Here is a 17,522-nt window from a genome sequence, read left to right as displayed (position 1 = left end):
AGCTACGTCTGTTCACGCTGTTTGCATGTAATGAGGCCCGAGCTCTCCAGAGAGCCATCAACCGCTGACCTGAACACAGGTCAATGACCAGGGAAAGGGAAACTGAAAGCTGAGACACTGCAGGGAGTGTGTGAATGTGTGTGTGTATCTCTGTGTGTGAAAGAGACAAACGAGGGAAAAGACAGAGATAAAGGGATATTTGTGTCACAAAGATTTGAGATGCAAGTCTCGTTTCATAATTCCATAAGAGTCCATGTTCCGTATCAGCGAATGTGTGTGTTTACGGAGCGTATTATTATCTCCTGACTGAACCTGCAGCAGCGTGCGCCTCAGGATGACAGATAACATCATGACAAAGCACTGCTTGTCCTCAAACCCCCTCCCTCAGGCAAACATCACACAGAAAACAACACACCTCTGCTCTGTGAAAAGGGCTGTTTGTTTGTTATGACTCACCAAGTAATAGCCTATGTCACCTTCACTCTCAAAGTAACTGACTCTTAACAAGCTTCTAATGATATAGAAGTTGTTTAATGTCCTCAAAGACTTTAACTTAATCAATACATTTAACTGAAAATAATGGAAAGATTTTTGATTTTACCAAGTTTATAGAGAAAAAAAAAATCTTGAGTTGTTTAAAAAAAAAAATGCAGTAGCTTCATCTGTTGCCAAAAATGTTCTTGGTTCAGTTTAGCCAAAGTAAAACAGGACCTGATTTGAGGTTAAACCAGAACCAAGAGACGTGATCACATCACTCCAGTTTCAGCCTCTTCAAACTGGCTTCCAGTATGTTTTAGAACAGATTTTACTGATTACTTTTAAGGCTCTTCGTGGTCTCTCTCCCAGCTAGATCTCTGACCTCCTAGTAGCTTCTAGTACCGTACGCACCAGGACGCACTTCGAGGTCCTCCTGTTCCAGAGGCTGAAAACTAAAGGGGACAGGGTGTTTGCTGTCAGGACCTCGAGGCTCTGGGACAATCTGCCCGAGTTAATCAGGTCGGCCGAGTTAGTGATCTTCTTGAAGTCCCTTCTTAAAACAGACTTTTATCAGAGAGCGTTTCCTGATTTTATTTGAGTTAAATTTAGCCTGCCTTTATTTCCTCAGTTTTTATACATTAAAGCGTTTTTATCAGGTTTTTTATAAGTTGTTCTTTTCATGTCTTGTCTGTTTAAATTATTGACATGTAAAACACTTTGCAGCTCCGTTTTAAGAAGCGTGTTATAAATAAAGATCATTATTATTATTATTGATAGAGGTTACATTACATGGAGAATTTTGTGCAGATCCGGCAATAAACTAGAATTACTGCTTTGCAGTTGTATGCCTTTGTGATCCACTCAAGTTGTACGACAGCTTACATAAATGTTTGTGAAAACATGGATGCGTCAAACACATTAAGCCAGTATCTGACCAAATGTCTCCCCTTCTGTTCCTGAGATGTGACCTTGAATAATGGACAGAAAAGTGTTTTTGCCGAACATGATGATGTCACAGTGAAGGTGACCTTTCTGGATATAAAATGTCATCACCTCATTATTTTATCCTGTTAGACGTTTGTGTGAAATTTTGTCAAAATAAGTGTCTGATAAGTGACTCTTGATTTACTTGATTTATTGGCCAAAAACACGTTTCGGGAGGTCTGGACCTCCTGAAACGTGTTTTTGGCCAATCAGTCTGTTCTTCCAAGTGAACGTTTGTGTCAAATTTAAGAAAAATTCCCTAAAGGCCTTCTTGAGATATCACATTCACGTGAGTGAGACGGATGCAAAGTCATATTGACCTTGACCTTTGAACAACAAAATCTAATCAATTCACTGTTAAGTCAAAGTGAATGTTTGTCATTGTGTAAAGTTTTGTAACATAATTAACGAATATGAATTGCTGAGTTAAGGCCATAAAATTTGTGTGAGGTCACAGTGACCACAAAATCTCATCAATCAACCTTAAAGTGGGCGTTTGCGCCAAATTTTAAGAAATTCTTAAGATATCACATTCATGAGAATGAGATGGAAGCAAGGTCACAGTGAACTTGACATTGCACTATAAAAATGTAATCAGTTCATCCATGACCTTAAAGTGGACGTTTGTGCCAAATTTGAGACACATTCCTTCAAGGTGTTCTTGAGATATTCATGAGAATGAGACAGATGATCTATAACCACCAAGAAAAAGGTTGTCTGTTTGTTTGTTTGAATCACTGAGAAATATTTCACCTTCACTCTTAAAGTATGAAAGAAGATTCTAACAAGACACAAATTGTTAAAAGTCCTCAATAAATTTCATTCTCCTTAAAATGACTGATAGAGTTTTGAAATTTTTACCACATTCATAGAAATAAATCTTGAGTTGCTTCAGAAAAGTTGCAGCAACTCTGCCTGTTGCCATTACTTTTCTTGTCTGGGTTTAGCTAATGTGAGGCAGGACTTGATAAGAACTTAAATGACTTAACGTGGAGAATTCTGAGCAGTTCCATAAAAAAGGCGCTCCACTTCTCTCCTTTCTGTCAAAGGACGTGGTATCATTTCAGCAGCAACTGCAATGAAACCCAAGCTGTGAGACTGTTACCCAAGCGAGCGCGCTATAAGAGTGGATCAGAGGGTCAGTAAGTTCACACAGAGAGAAGCCATGGTGGGTACTTTCTGTGGTCAGTTTTATTATTTCAGACAGCGCTGACTCTTTTCTGGCTGAAAACTTTTGTAGAGCTGCACAACAGGGGGCAAAGGAATATTGTTTTTTTCGTGTTTCGTGTTTGTGTCCGTGTTAAAGTGTCGGTCTGCATCTCCCCATGGAGTTTTATATTCTCGTGTAAAAGATGTTCCACAAAACAGAGACTGAGGGGAAGCACAGCAAACACTCCATCTTATCAGGTGATCTCGGCCTATCATCGAGTCATAAAAACCCTAAGCTCTGTGTTTTAATAGTGCGAGACACGAGCCTTTGTAGATAGAGCACAAGCTAAAAGCATGCACAGAGATGTTAGACATTGCATTTGTGTACAGTAATAATTCTCTGTAGTAGTCCCGGGACTAGACTATTATTTCACTGCTGTTTTTTTCCTTATGTTTCTATTCCTTTTGTGTATTTTCTCTATCATATATCCATATCCAGAAGTTGAAATGAATTTATACCACTTTGTTTGCCTGCGGGTCCTCACTTTTTCGATGAGCCAATAATTTAGCTTAGTGATCTCTTATGTTCTTCCACACTCTGTGTCAAAAAAACTCTTTTGTTGAAGACCATGTGACGTCCCTATGGTCTTTCGATGAACAGTCATTATTGGAGATCATTAGAATTGTCTGTATAGGTGAACCTATTCAGCCAATTCAGTCATTGTGCATCCCTGCCTCAATCCATCTATGATCCTGTGACATAATTTATAGGCTGTAGGGGTCATTCGTCCAGGTCTTAACGTCAAGGATCTGCCAGAGCACTGATGAGACCTTGAAATGTCTTTTTAACTAAAACCAAGCAGTGGTTCCTTTGACCTGTGCCCTGGGTGACATTTTTTGTACATTAAACACCATTTTAAGACCCTTATAATTAAACAGCATCAATTGCAGACATTTTAATGACCTGCAGACAGCGTGCTGAAAGCCTGCTGAGTGTCAGGGTCGGATGATTTAAAACACCTCCGGGCAGTCGCTGTAAAGGCCAGCCAGTCTGAGGGAGCGATGACGTGCTCCGAGCATGCAATATCATTTTCCCACAATAAGTAGAATAAAGTCTGACGGAGGTGAGGAGAGCCAGAGCATCCTAAAGGCCTTGCTGTGCTACTGTGTGTGAGTCAGAGGTGACAGCTGGATCCTACAGATCAGACTGTGGATTTTCCATTTCCTTTCTTCTCCTGTTTGTCTGACACTTTAGCTCTTTTCCATTGTCGAGACCTCTTTCTATTTCTTCTAGATGGTTTTTGGGGGCGTTAGTATGTATAATGACAATACCATGCATGTGACAGCGAGCTATTTGAGACCTTTATTTTCCCATTTTGCCTGCTGTTTATCATGCGATATTTCTAATGGATCTTTTTCAACTGTGCAGATCCAGGATGTGGAAGCCACAGGAAATACACTCAGGAACTAAATCATTGATTTGTGTGTGTGTGTGTGTGTGTGTGTGTGTGTGTGTGTGTGTGTGTTTCCACTGCATCTCAAGAACTACAGAGATTAAAACAATGGTTTTATTTAAGATGCCAGTGGATGGTGGAGATGTAAAAAGATGCAAAAGGAAGTTTGAGAGGCCAGAAAGGAAACTGTTGGAAAGTACCAATGATCTCCTGAGTTTTTTGTATGATTCTTTTACCAAAAAATAGTAAATCTAATTAAGTTTTATTCTTATTTCTCTCCCTACAAGGTTTCAATGTTCATAGCATCAAAAGAAATTCCCCTCCCAAGTGCTAATATTGATACTGGTAACAGGCTGATGAGGCTTGTGGGTCAACCACTTACTCCGGATTTCCACTGGATGCGTGTCCGTTGCGGAACGGCAGCGCTGGTTATCCGCTGCGTGCTCCGCTGTCCGTCAATACCCACCGGCTGCGTTTGCTGTACGGTGCGGTGCAGCTCCGCCGGAAGACATCTGGGTGCACTGCCATGATTAATATCTCCTCGTCCATGGTGTTCACGGGGTGAAATGACGTCTGAAAACCTCTGACCTGTTGACTTCAGGCCTGCCTCCGCCCATTATGTAGTTTTTAAGGTGTAGTGCAGGGAAATATGATCCGCCGTGAACACTGTGTATTTTATTTTGAAAATTAACCGGATGTTTTATTGTGTTTCTGTGCACGACTTCCTGCCCCGCACGATCTGCTCTGTGCTGAATTGCTGCGTTGTGCTCCGGCGTCCGGCAAAAATAGAAGTCCTGCGTATCTGTTCCGGAGGGCTCCGGAGTGCCGGAGCTGAGACGGAGCCGGAACGCAGCACAGCCGCAGCCGGTGGAAACACACACATTGACTAGAATGGAATCCTATCGGCTCCGCTGCCGTGCCGGAGCGGAGACGCAACCAACACGCATCTGGTGGAAATTGGCCATTAGCCTTGCACAGAACTGAGGTCTTCCCTGTTTGCAGCCTACAAACTATCACCTCAGGAGCAGGGACTTTTTCGACCTGCACTGGGTTCTTGCAGTCATAATGCATGGACAGCACCTTAAAGGAATACTTCACCCCGCAAATGATCATTTGTTTATTATTAACTCTACCTGTGTCATGTTGAATTTGTGAGGAGAACTTCTCCCAGTATCATCCAAGTCTCAGTTAACCAGTCGTATCCTTAGTACTTCTGTAACAGACTTTCTTTCTTTTTTGAAGGGGAACTGAACAAAGTGAATTTTTCTGTGCTCTCTTCAAAGCCAGACTCCATTGAGAAATTAGGTAATTTTACCTCCCTGAAAATGGAAGCTGCTGGTCCACCACTGCCTCAATCAGTTAGTGTGTTTGTGTTGTGTGACTTCAAACTAACCCTTTAAAACGCCAAAGTTACACAATTACACAATAAATTAACTGATGGAGGCAACGATAGCCCAGCAGCTTCTGTGTTCAGCGATGTCAAACTACAGTTTTTGTGAATGGAGTCTGGCTTTCAAGACAGCACAAATAAGTTTCACTTTAGTTCAGCTCCCCGTTGGAAAAGGGCTGTTTGGGAAGTACTAAGCATACGACTGGATAACTGAGACTTGGATTATACTTCATGAGTTGTGTGAGAGTTTATAAACAGATGTTTTGATATAGTTTTGCTACTGTTAAACGTGGACCCCTGTGACTCCAATTCAACAAGAATTATCTACATTCGATTCTTCGTTCATCGCAGAGGCATGCAATATGACAACATTTTCTTCACGAACTCAGCGTAACATGGAGTGGGTAAGTGATACACAAATGGTCATTTGTGGTGTGAAGTATTCCTTTAAAATATTCTGGAGTTCAAGTTAAAGTTCTGTTGCTGGGAAATATTGCTCAGAGAGGAAGTTTTTATTGCTTCATCAAGGCTTAAACTTGTGCAAACTTTGTAATCTAAATGACGAATATCTCATTTGGAGATAAGAAACCCTTCTTGTACTCACCACATGGAAGACTTGAGCATCCTGACCGGTGGTGAGGACCATCTGGGGCTGGAGGCCGGACTGGAGGAAGAAGCCATGAGCCGACACTGTGCAGCCTCCGCTACAGTGAGGAAGGGGGTGATGAGAACGGATGTTAGCGTTAGCATCAGACAGAGACACAGTAGATCCCCACTGGGACAGGACCTGCTGTTAGCGTTAGCAGTTTAGAGCCACTCGTCACCTCCTACTCATTTCCTCCTGCTGTAAAACTGAAGCATTAATCTGTCTTGCCTCATCCACAGACATTCTCAGTCACAGTCGTCCTCACTTTCCCTCTCTCAGATCTCCTTTTAGGTGAAGAAACACGCAAGAGCTCAGATTTGGAGGAAATTTATCAAGTTGACATTAAGAAATACTGATATCTAAACCATTTCTGAAAACTGAAACCTACAAGTAGTTCAGTGTGGCCAAAACACAGACATGGAGAATAGGATAAGACTGAAACCCCCATTCAGAATGATTATAACTGACCTGACGAAGGAGCGAGACGGCTGGATGCTGTTGATGATGGGGTCTTGGTTGTAGGTGAACAGCGCAGGCGTGTGGCGCTCCACCGAGTCAATCGTCAGCTTCACGGGTTGCTTGGAGAGAACAGCGTTTGGCGGCGTCTTACAGGTCAGCATGGCGGACGACAAGCTGATGATGTAGGTCGGGGTGAGGGGAGTGAGCAAACACACAGGATATATTGTTGTGTTAGTTTGTACAGTGGGAGCCATTGTCTCATACTCATGCATTTCTAATTGAGCAGGAGAGGAGACAGAATGAGGCAAAGAGCGGGAAAAGAAAGAAAGACCTTTGACCTATAGCCCGTCCTACGGTTCATAGGTTAGATTTTCTCAGTGAAATTTCAGTAATGTCAAGACACATTTGAGTATGTGGAACAAACACAATCCCTGTACAGTGCCTGTGTACACTACAATCTACACGAAAGAAAAAAGCAGAGAAAATGACAGACAAACCTGATTACAAAGAGCTTTGAGAAAAAGAAACAAGAGAAAGAAGAGAAATGATAAAAACGAGACTGTGAACCAACCTCTGGATCTTACAGGCTGCTTTCCCTATCGTCACCTCTCGCTTGTTCCCAGTATCCAGGAAGGCTCCTCTGATGGTCAGCATGGTGTTTCCAGACTTCGGCCCAAATGTCGGGAAGATTTCATGGATTTCAGGGTCCTAGACGCAGAGACCATCAGACAGTTTAGATATTCCTCTGTATTGAAATTGGCAACAAATACACTGAGCGGCATCGCTACCACATATCCTCATACAACTGTTTGGATGATAAAAAATGAAGGGAACACTTAATGGTCACAGTGTAAGACTAATCAATTTCAGCTGCTTTGGTGCAAATCAAAGTGACAACAGGTGCAATGGAGAGGCAAAAGCAAGACAAGCCCCAGAAAGAGACTGGTTTTACATGTGGTGTCCACAGACAGCTGCTCTCTCCTTATCCTTCCTGACTGATTCTTCTCTGGTTTTGTCTTCTGCTAGTGTCCTTGTCACTACTGGCAGCATGAGGCCGTACCTGCAGCCCAATCAGGTTGCACAGGTAGTCCAGCTCCTCCAGGATGACACATCTATACGTGCAGCCACAAGAAGGTTTGCTGTGTCTCCCCGGACAGTCTCAAGACCATGGCGGAAATACCAGAAGACTGGCCGTTACACTGGGAGAGCCAGCATGTTTCTGACCACACTGTCAGAAACAGACTCCATGAGGGTGGCATGAGGGCCCCACGTCCTCTAGTGGGACCTGTGCTCACAGCCCAGCACCGTGCAGCTCCATCATTCACCAGAGAACATCGGAATTGGCAGGTCCACCACTGGTGCCCCGTTCTCTTCACAGATGAGAACAGGTTCACACTGAGCACATGTGACAGGCGTGAAAGAGTCTGGAGACACCGTGGTGAACATTATGCTGCCTGTGACATCATCCAGCATGACCGGTTTGGTGATGGGTCAGTGACGGTCTGGGGAGGCAGATCCTTGGAGGGTTGCACAGACCTCCATGTCAGAGCCAACAGTACCCTGACTGCTGTTAGTGATTGTCAGACCTTATGCCGGTGGGCCCTGGGTTCCTCCTGGTGCAGGACCTGGCCTCATGTGTCCAGAGTGTCTGCACTTCCTGGATGACGAAGGCACTGATGCCATTGACTGGCCCTCTCGTCCTCCTGACCTAAATCCAACTGAGCACCTATGGGACGTTATGTATCTGACACCACCAAGTACCACCACAGACTGTCCAGGAGCTCACTGATGCCCTGATCCAGGTCTGGGAGGAGATCCCTCAGGACACCATCCACCGACTCATCAGGAGCATGCCCAGATGTTGTCAGGAGGTGATACAGGCAGGAGGGGGCCGTACACACTACTGAGTCACATGATTAGTTGGATCAGTCTGTGATTTCAATGTTTTACTGAGATTTTTGGTGTGATTTTGAATCCAGTCCTCAGTTGTGGCATCGTTACATCATTTTGTTCTTGACAAATTATACAATGTACATCAGTAAAGATTTTCAACTTGAACAATTCGTTCATCAAGATCTGATGTGTGATTTAAGTGCTCCCTTAACTTTTTGAGCAGTAGGTTTTGTTTGTTTCTTTGTCAGACTTTTAGAAACCGTTTCAGAATGCACAGATTTTTCACAAAGTGCAACCAGAAAGAAGGAAAAACACTGTTCTTACCACAAAGGAGAAGCCCTCCATCTTGGATACCTTGTGGCCACTGGTGACCTTCACTGTGTGTCCCGATGGGGTGAAGTTCCCACTGAACACTGGGGAACACTGCATCTCAGTCCACCTAAACACACCCCCCCCAGACAACACACACAGGCATTATACCCTGCCGCAGTCACCCAGCATTTATCCTAATTCAATGATCATCTTCTGCCCTGCAGTAATGCACAAAGAGGCAATCTTCATCTTGGACTGGGTGGGCGGTGTTTTTATTTTTTTCCCCCCTCGGTTTGTAATGAGGTTGTTCGTAGCAAAAGGGGCTTTTGAATGGGACATGGCTCCAGTGGATTTGGGAGGGTGGAAAGTCTGGATGCAGCGATTTTTCCCAGCAATTTTTCAGTTAGGGGAGTCATGTGTTGAATGCGGCGGGCTGCGGGACAGAGGGGGGGCCTTCTTAACATTCTTCCTTCAACACAATAACCCCTATTAAACTCCCGCTCTGCCCCTATAGGACGCCAGTGTACGGGTCCCTTTATCTCGTAAACACCCACCGCTTAGTGCACACTCTGTTCCTCTCTGCTTCTCAAAGGTGCTTTTCAGATACTGTGCAGAAGAAAATGCTCATTTCAGAATACACATATAATGCCAGTATAACGTGCACACGGACATACAAAAACTAGAACATTAATTACTTCACACAAAGCACTCAGAGACACAGGATGGGTTCAGTAGGACTGTGTATAGGCAAGAATCTGGTGATAAAATCTGTATCACGATACACACGTAATGATTCAAGATATTGCGATAAATTATGATACTGCAACAGGGTGTCTGCACTTATTAGACACTTAAATTTAATGCTTTTTAAAACCCTTCCAAGATGATTTTAAACCAAAAAAAATTCACACTAGGTTTAAAGATTTGTAACATCAAAAATGCAGACTTTCACATTGAAGAGCTTCAACAATTTGACAAAAAGAAGTTAGAAAATTAGTAAATTAAATAAGATAAAAAGTTTGTGACAATTAAAACCTTTAATGATTTTTAAGCCCTTATATTTATAAAATTGAAGACATTTTAAGACATTTTAAAGACCTGCATGCGCCCTGTGTGAGCAAGGGGAATCTAATTTTATGAAAACTTGCATTGTATAAAAAACACATCAAAATATTGAACAATTTGAGTAAAAATTTTTTTTTCCAACTGTTCTATGAAACCAGAACAGTAGGTTCTGAATATGTATTTATTACAGTCCCCATAACATCCAGTATCATAACACAATTTTTTGTGCAATCGGAGCAAAGCAGATTAACATGTGCCTGTATTAGTAAATAGAATAATATCAAAAAAATATGGAGCCACAAAGTATATTTGAGCCCTATAATGAAGGTAACACAGCCCATTGAGGTATAATTATCCTATCAACATTACTAATATGTCTAATTGAGCATTCATTAACATGTATGTACAAGGTGGCTACTCTATAGAGTGCTATTTGGGATTGTTTGGCAACTTTGCAGCGGTGGTGGATAAAGCAAACAAATTTGTCCAAACACTTCTATAATTTATTCTCTCGTTCTGTATTTTGCTCCGAGACTTTTCCACTTTTTGGAAACCAACCACCACTGACTTACATCCAGGGGGCCGGTGTTCGCTTACCATATAATCATAAAGCCAAATGGTGTTCTTTTTTCCTAAACCCAACCACGTGCGTGTGTTGGCTGAAGTCAGGACCAAACGTCGATATGTGACGAGGTCGGAGTGAGAATGTGTTGCCCTATTAAGCAAGACGTGGAAGCAAAAACAAACACACACCTGTTGATGTTGTCGAGTCTGGAAAGTTTGCAGGGAGCTCCCGCCACCTCCACTGTTACCAGGGACGCCTTGAAGCTCTCCGTCTTGTCATAGCCGAAGTTGCGCCCACACATCGTCACCACTGTAGAGCCTCGAATTGGTCCAGAGGTTGGGAAAACCTAATGAACACACAAGTTACATTTTAAACATTTAATCATCAGTTTGAGATCATGATAAAATGCCCCTCCATACCATGGTATAATCCCTGTCATCAACTAAGACCACGATCACCATGACTGGTCTCTGTCTCACATTCGTGGAGCAGAGCTAATTTTTCTCAAAATTAACACAACTTTTGCCATCAATTCTTTGGTTCCTGTTTTGGAGAGGATGTTGTTGCTGCTCCACCTGGTGTTGTTGCAGGTGTGTTTGTTTTGTCGTTGTCTTTGCTGGAAGGTTAAACTTTATGTATGTGAGTAATCCCTTAGCTTTTCACTACTTGTACCTTGCAATGACCTTTGAACCTGTTTGATCTGAAACTACAGAGGTCTTAGTCTAATCTGTGCTGTAAATCAGATTCAGATTTCTTTACTGTCATTGTACAAACATACAACAGAATTCAGGTGCACTCATGAACCAACTCATATATAAAAATAAGTAATAAATAGTAATAAATCAGTTTATCTTTTGCCATAATATTATTGTAAGGCAGCAATATTTGTGCAGCTCCTGAGTCCAAGACCAATTTCCCTACAAGGACATTAAAGTATATCGTATCGTATTGTATCGTATCAAATCAAATCTTTGTGCTGCAAAGCATCCTACATTTACAAACAGGATTCCCACACCTTCTTAAACCTCAAGTTTAAGGACTTTTCAAAGACTTCCCAGGCCTAATTCCCTCAAATTCAAGGACCCAACATGGCTTGAGACCCGGATCAAGGTTAGTTATTGTTAAAAAATTTAAAATGAGAATTGGCAAGCTGCTCAGTTGTGCTATGTTACAGTAATGGCAGACAATGGCAGTCAAAAGAACTTCAATTTCTGTTCTTGCACAATATATATATATATATATATATATATATATATATATATATACATATATATCCATGTATGCACTTTCAAAGACCCTTGTTAATTTACATCTATTATAAAAACTTTAAAGGGGTAATTTTGTTTCTCCTCAAATTCGCAAGGATTGAAATGACCCTTGGGACCCCTGTACCATATTATATCCCATCATTCTAATGGCAAATGACAGTGCAGAGCCTGATGGAATTTCTGTCCATGAAAGGTCAATTATTTCCTTTGATTGGACTGACGGCTGATATAATCAATATATTTGATCAACCAGCTTTTGGGTAGAGTAGGATTTTGTTTCTGAAAGGCATTTCTTTTTAATAATGATGCTCTGAGACCTAAAGAGTAAAACAGTATTGTGGAGTTTGTTTTTGTCCATTGTCATGATGTTATTTCTTATATCTACTTGAATTTATCTACTTCATTTCGGCATTTAATTAATTTACTTGTTAGATAACGACACTGCAAGTAAGTGATACAGATGAGAGTATTCTGACATTAGACTAAAGAATGTACACTATGACACTTGAAAGATTACATCTAGTAGGTTACGTGTTATATAAGAAACCTCCATGCAACCTCTCTTCATCTTTTTTCAAAATGCAGCCTGTTAAAACAGTCCCAGAGGAGGAGGAGGTGTTTTTACAGGTTCTCGTTCCATTAACCCATTTTGTTGCATTTAGGGCAGTGAAGGTAGCTCTTTTTTATATGGAGACAGTCTGACAGCACGGGGTGCAGCATTAAAGTCAGAAACAATGAACACCACCCACATTGAGCTCAGTAAAGTCTCTCAGTGTCACAGCAGTGTTAAACAGGACAGTGCTGCTGTAAAAGGTCTGGTATTTCAGGAAGGACTGTGACCTTCACAAACGCCTCACTGTAGAGACAAACACAGTGCAAATATACTATAAAGACTTCAACAGACAGGTTGGATGAGCTGTTTTTGGAAGAAGAGGAGTGAAAGAGAGTCTGAACAAAGTCTGAGCCCGGCACGATGTGACCACATGATAGGTGTCCCGGCAAACTGAGTCAGCAGGAAGCTGCAGCGTTACTCAAGTTTACTTTTAGGCTCAGGTTATTGACACAGTGTTGAAACAGCACAGAGCGGAACTATGGAGAGCTGATAAGTTTAAACATGTAGGAAATTCTAAAATTCTCACACTGCCATCATGTTTCGTTTTAAAAGTAGAATTACCACTTCATGGTTGTATGCCTCCAAAAACCAGTCCAGTGTCTCTGACAGTCTCCATCCATGTCAGTGAAAACATGGATGCTTCACACACAGAAGATCTATACAATCAGCACAGTTTCAAGATTAGAGTCACCAATTCAGTATCTGACCAAATGTCTCCCCTTCTGTTCCTGAGATATGACGTTAAAACATGATGATGTCACAGTCAAGCTGACCTTTGACCTTTTGGATATAAAATGTCATCACGTCATTATTTTATCCTGTTAGACATTTGTGTCAAGTTTTGTCATAAGTAGCGCATGAATTATGAGTTATGGCCAAAACATTGTGTGAAGTCACAGTGACTTTTTACCATAAAATCTAATCGGTTCAACTTAAAGTGTGCATTTGTGCCAATTTTGAAGAAATTCCCTCAAGGTGTTGTTGTGATATCACGTTTACGAGAATGAGATAGATGCAAGGTCACAGTGAAATGTAATCACTTCACTGTTTAGTCCAAGTGGACATTTGTGCCAAATTTGGAGAAATTCCCTCATGGTGTTCTTGGGATATCGCATTTACAAGAATAAGACAGTTGAGGTCACAGTGACTTTGACCTTTGACACACTACTCCCAAAATCTAATCAGTTCATTTATTAGTCTGTTTGAAGAAATTCACCTAAGGTGTTCACAAAAATGACACAAAAAGGTCACAGTGACCTTGGGCCTTGATCACCAAAATCTTATAACTTCACCAATGAGTTCAAGTGGACATTTGTGCCAAATTTCAAGAAAACGCCCCCAAGGTGATGTTGAGATATCGTGTTCATGAAAATGAGATGGATGCAAGGTCACAGTGACCTTTGACCATCAAGAATCAATCACTTCATGGCTCAGATCAAGTGGATGTTTGTGCCAAAAAAAAAAAAAGAAAAAAAAAAAGAATGACTTAAAGCGTTCTTGAGATATTATATTCACAAGAATGACACAGATGAGGTCACAGTGACCTTTGATGGCCAAAATCTCATCTAAATCTAAGTGGATGTTTGTGCCAAATTTCCCTGGAGGCGTTCACGAGAAAGGGACTGATTGATCGACAGATGGACGGATACTTGTGTGAAGGCATAAAAACATATTCAAGTAAAACAGTGAAAGTGTGGTGAGGAGTAAAAATAGTCATCCTCCTGCCCTGATCGTCACCATGGTGACCAGTCGCTGTGGTTACCTTCGTGATGACAGGTGTGCAGTAGTCCTGCGTCCACGCTGAGGAGGAGGGACACTGGTCGGCTCTGGTGCAGCGTCCATCACACCAGCCACATTCTGTCACCCGTGACGACAGCAAACAGGAAGTACAGGTGGTCAGCTGATCACAGCCGGGGCCAATCAGAGGGACCTTAGTGACCTAGGGAGAGAAAGACGTGAGGAAGACAGTTGTGATTCTTTATTTCTGTCCGACACAAAATGTTTCCCCTCAGACGGAGATGGATTAAAGCATTAAACAGCAGAACGCTCGCAGTAAACCTCCAGGAGCATTATTCTCTTTCATCTGTTGGCTCTGCTCCATCTGCGCTGTTGTGTATTTGCTCTCAGTTAATAAAAGTGTTTTATTAATCATCTAACAAAAGAAAATAAAGAAACGTGTGCGGATTACTGTCTTGTTTTGGTTCAGAGAGGAACACAGGGCAGTCTTAACTACTGAATGTGCAGAATACTGATACGTTCTCTACATGGCAAAACAATCTTCTCAAGCCTCTCCTCATTTTGCTGAGGACAAACGATGCTTTCTCATCCTTAATCTTTGTGTCTCTGAGCCCACCTTGTTTCCTGTGGCCACCAGCAGGGCTCCATCTGAGCCGTCAGTGTCCAGCAGCGCTACGGCGGAGACGGGTCTGGAGTCCAGGCGGATGTTGACATGAGGAGACGCAAATCGGGAGAACAGCACCTAGAAACAGGAGGACACATCACTGCCATCATCCTTAAGGGGGCATTGTTGATGCAACAGCAACAACACTGTCGTGACTCTGACACAGCTGACTGTATCTTTGGCTCAGATTGAGTGTAACTAAATTTACTTATAGTAGAACAGGAAGCGAGCCAACTAGAAATGAGATCAGCAAACAGGTAACCAACCAGACACAACAAACTTATCGTGGCTGGTGGCAGCTGCCAAAATCAGAGTTTAGTTTAGACACTGAGCTTTACATTAAACATATGAGTCACTCAGTGTTGAGTTACTGACACTGACTAACAACCATGCACATCTTCCACCACCCTCATGTAGCGGTTCTGAGTTCTGAGTAGATGCCACAGAAATCCACAAATAACCTGCCATACCTCTCTGAATCTTGACAGAGCATTTCTATTTTAACTGGTGCAGCATTTGAGGCATTGTTTTAGCAGACCAGGAAATTCTCACACCACTTGCATGCATTACAGGGATAGTTCGGATTTTTTTGATGTGGGGTTGTATGTGGTACTTATCCACAGTCAGTGTATTACATACAGTGGGTGTCAGTCTGCACGCCCCCAGTTTAGAGAAGCAGGCTAGAGTCTGACACAGAGGGTAAACAATTTACTGCCATGGATTGGTGGCAGAAACAAAATGTATTTAGCCACTTAAAAAAGTCCCACTTAAAAAAAAATCACTATCAGTGTAAGCGTACGCAATATTAAGAGTATTTTCACTGCTTTACTTTAACGTCACGCAACCAGTTCCAACAGGGGACGCCATTAACAGCTTCAGTTCAGTCAAAGTCAAGTCATACAACCCCACTTCAAAAAAATCTGAACTATCCCTTTAAAGCAACTCACATGATGCTACTCAGCCAATCAAATCTGTGCATTACCATAAGCACTGTGACTTGAGTCAAACAAACAAACAGCCACTTCATCGATTAAGTGTTTTCTTTTATCTAACCCTGAGTACAATCTAATCAAATCAAAGAGACGTACTTAAAGCCAAGAGGTGACTGTCTCGCAAGATATTTGGTGTTTGAAAACTTCCCCTATTTTTTAAATTTCAAGCAGCCCACAGGTCAGCTGAGGACGCCTGGTTAGGAGGTGGGATTCACTCACCACCGCTGTTTTTCCACTGTTTCTGTGTTTATCTGGAATGCTTAACAACGTTGTACACTGATACACATCATGAAACAAATACAGAGGAAAGATTATACGGAGTCTGGAATACACAACAATAGATTCACAGCATCGCCAGAGGATAAACTGTGCCTTGAGGATAAAAAACTGGAAGACATCAACACGTTTTTGGCGCTGCTCCAGCACACCTTGACAGGGAGCTGGTTGAAGGAATACGATTCCAGATTGTGTCATCTCTCCCTGGATATTACCTTCACTGGAGTTTGGCTTAAAGCAAAGCTGCATAGAGTTAACTTCATTACAATGTTTCCTCAAAGTCCAGAGTCATAAATGTCTTAAAGGAGCTTTGTCACTTTAGACATTTTGAATTGTTATAGCAGAAAAAGTACAGGTGTAACTAATACCACTAATGATGTGTCTGCTACTTGTAGGTGTTTCAGTGCGTAGGGCTCTTACCCCAATGCACCTAACTGGAATGCAGCCACTACTAATGTTATTAGCTGACAGTTTTGTTTTGTTTTTTTAAATTAATTTGTCATTTGGAAGTGTAGGCCATGACTGTTATGGTGCACAAAATTCAGATGGAGGGAAAGAAGTAATCAATCTATATACTGTTTGAATTTGATATAGAGAAGCATGACTACACAAAAGGGTTGGATGAACCTGCAGGCAGCAGGTATCATCAGAAAATTGAAACTCATGTTGTGTATGATCCACACAAAACAAAGAAAAGTGATGTTTCCCACAACTTGAATGATTTGCCTGGTGTGGACAAGACCATTGTTACAAATTCCCCTGTTCTCCAGACTTCCTAACATTACTAACGTTACATGGCGAGCCAATGACAGTGTACAAAGGTCTAGTGGACTATAACACGCCGCGTGCTGCAACCAGTGGGCTGATCCATGAACCAGTGTTAATTTCGTTAACAAAAACTATGCTGAAAATGATTCGTCAATGACCTTTTTTTGATGCCAAACAGAGATGATGACCAGCTAAAAATAGATCTTGATAAAAAAATGAAATCTGTTTCATTTTTGCTGTTGAGACAAGACGAAAATATTAGTGGTGAACTATCAGACATTGAAAGCTGAGAACAGCCATGCTTGCAATTAGGCCTATCTTCAAATGCTGCATGAGCAGCAGGCTGGTAAACTCCAGTAAACAGTCGGCACCAGGATGTTTCAGTAGCCAGCAGACACAGTCAGCACGGAGCAGCGTCAGTCGTTGGTGCGAGTTGTGAGCTGTAATTCAACAGTAAATAACTAGCCGTGTGTGTCTGACTGTGGATGGTGGAGCTGCTGAATGGATTTGTGGAGTTTGTTAGTTGCAGCGGTGGCTGTTAGCAGCTAGCTCCGCTCACAGCCAGTGGCCGCCGGACTTCACACTCAGTCCAGACTGGAAAAGGTTTGTGGGTTGATGGTGTTTGACAGGCAGGTAGGAGGCTCAGTTATCTGTGAGTGTAGCTGTGCTGTAAGTAAACAGTCTGAACTCAGATCAGTTTTCTCTGACAGAGATGAAAGTTTAGTTTGAATCACCAACTCTGTGAGAGGACACCAGTTTAAACCTCCAGACTAACATGTTGCACATGAAGAAACAAGTTATGTTTCTGCT

The 17,522-nt window shown here is 42.0% G+C and overlaps 1 protein-coding gene across 1 annotated transcript in view; it reads right to left on the bottom strand.

The window, feature by feature from the left end:
• Positions 1 to 17,522, bottom strand: part of met (MET proto-oncogene, receptor tyrosine kinase) — an 86,459-nt gene that overhangs the window by 27,403 nt on the left and 41,534 nt on the right. Inside the window, exons 4-10 of the mRNA XM_050072845.1 lie at positions 14,629 to 14,754; positions 14,038 to 14,214; positions 10,583 to 10,740; positions 8,777 to 8,891; positions 7,131 to 7,267; positions 6,569 to 6,733; positions 6,059 to 6,158 (exon numbers count right to left, since the gene is read on the bottom strand). Coding sequence (XP_049928802.1) covers positions 6,059 to 6,158; positions 6,569 to 6,733; positions 7,131 to 7,267; positions 8,777 to 8,891; positions 10,583 to 10,740; positions 14,038 to 14,214; positions 14,629 to 14,754 — 978 coding nt within the window. The remainder of the gene's footprint in view (positions 1 to 6,058; positions 6,159 to 6,568; positions 6,734 to 7,130; positions 7,268 to 8,776; positions 8,892 to 10,582; positions 10,741 to 14,037; positions 14,215 to 14,628; positions 14,755 to 17,522) is intronic.

The sequence above is a fragment of the Epinephelus moara genome, chromosome 20 (assembly GCF_006386435.1).
Source record: "Epinephelus moara isolate mb chromosome 20, YSFRI_EMoa_1.0, whole genome shotgun sequence".
Lineage (NCBI taxonomy): Eukaryota > Metazoa > Chordata > Actinopteri > Perciformes > Serranidae > Epinephelus > Epinephelus moara.
Note: the sequence above shows the minus strand (reverse complement) of the source record. Positions and strands in the feature narration are given on the sequence as shown.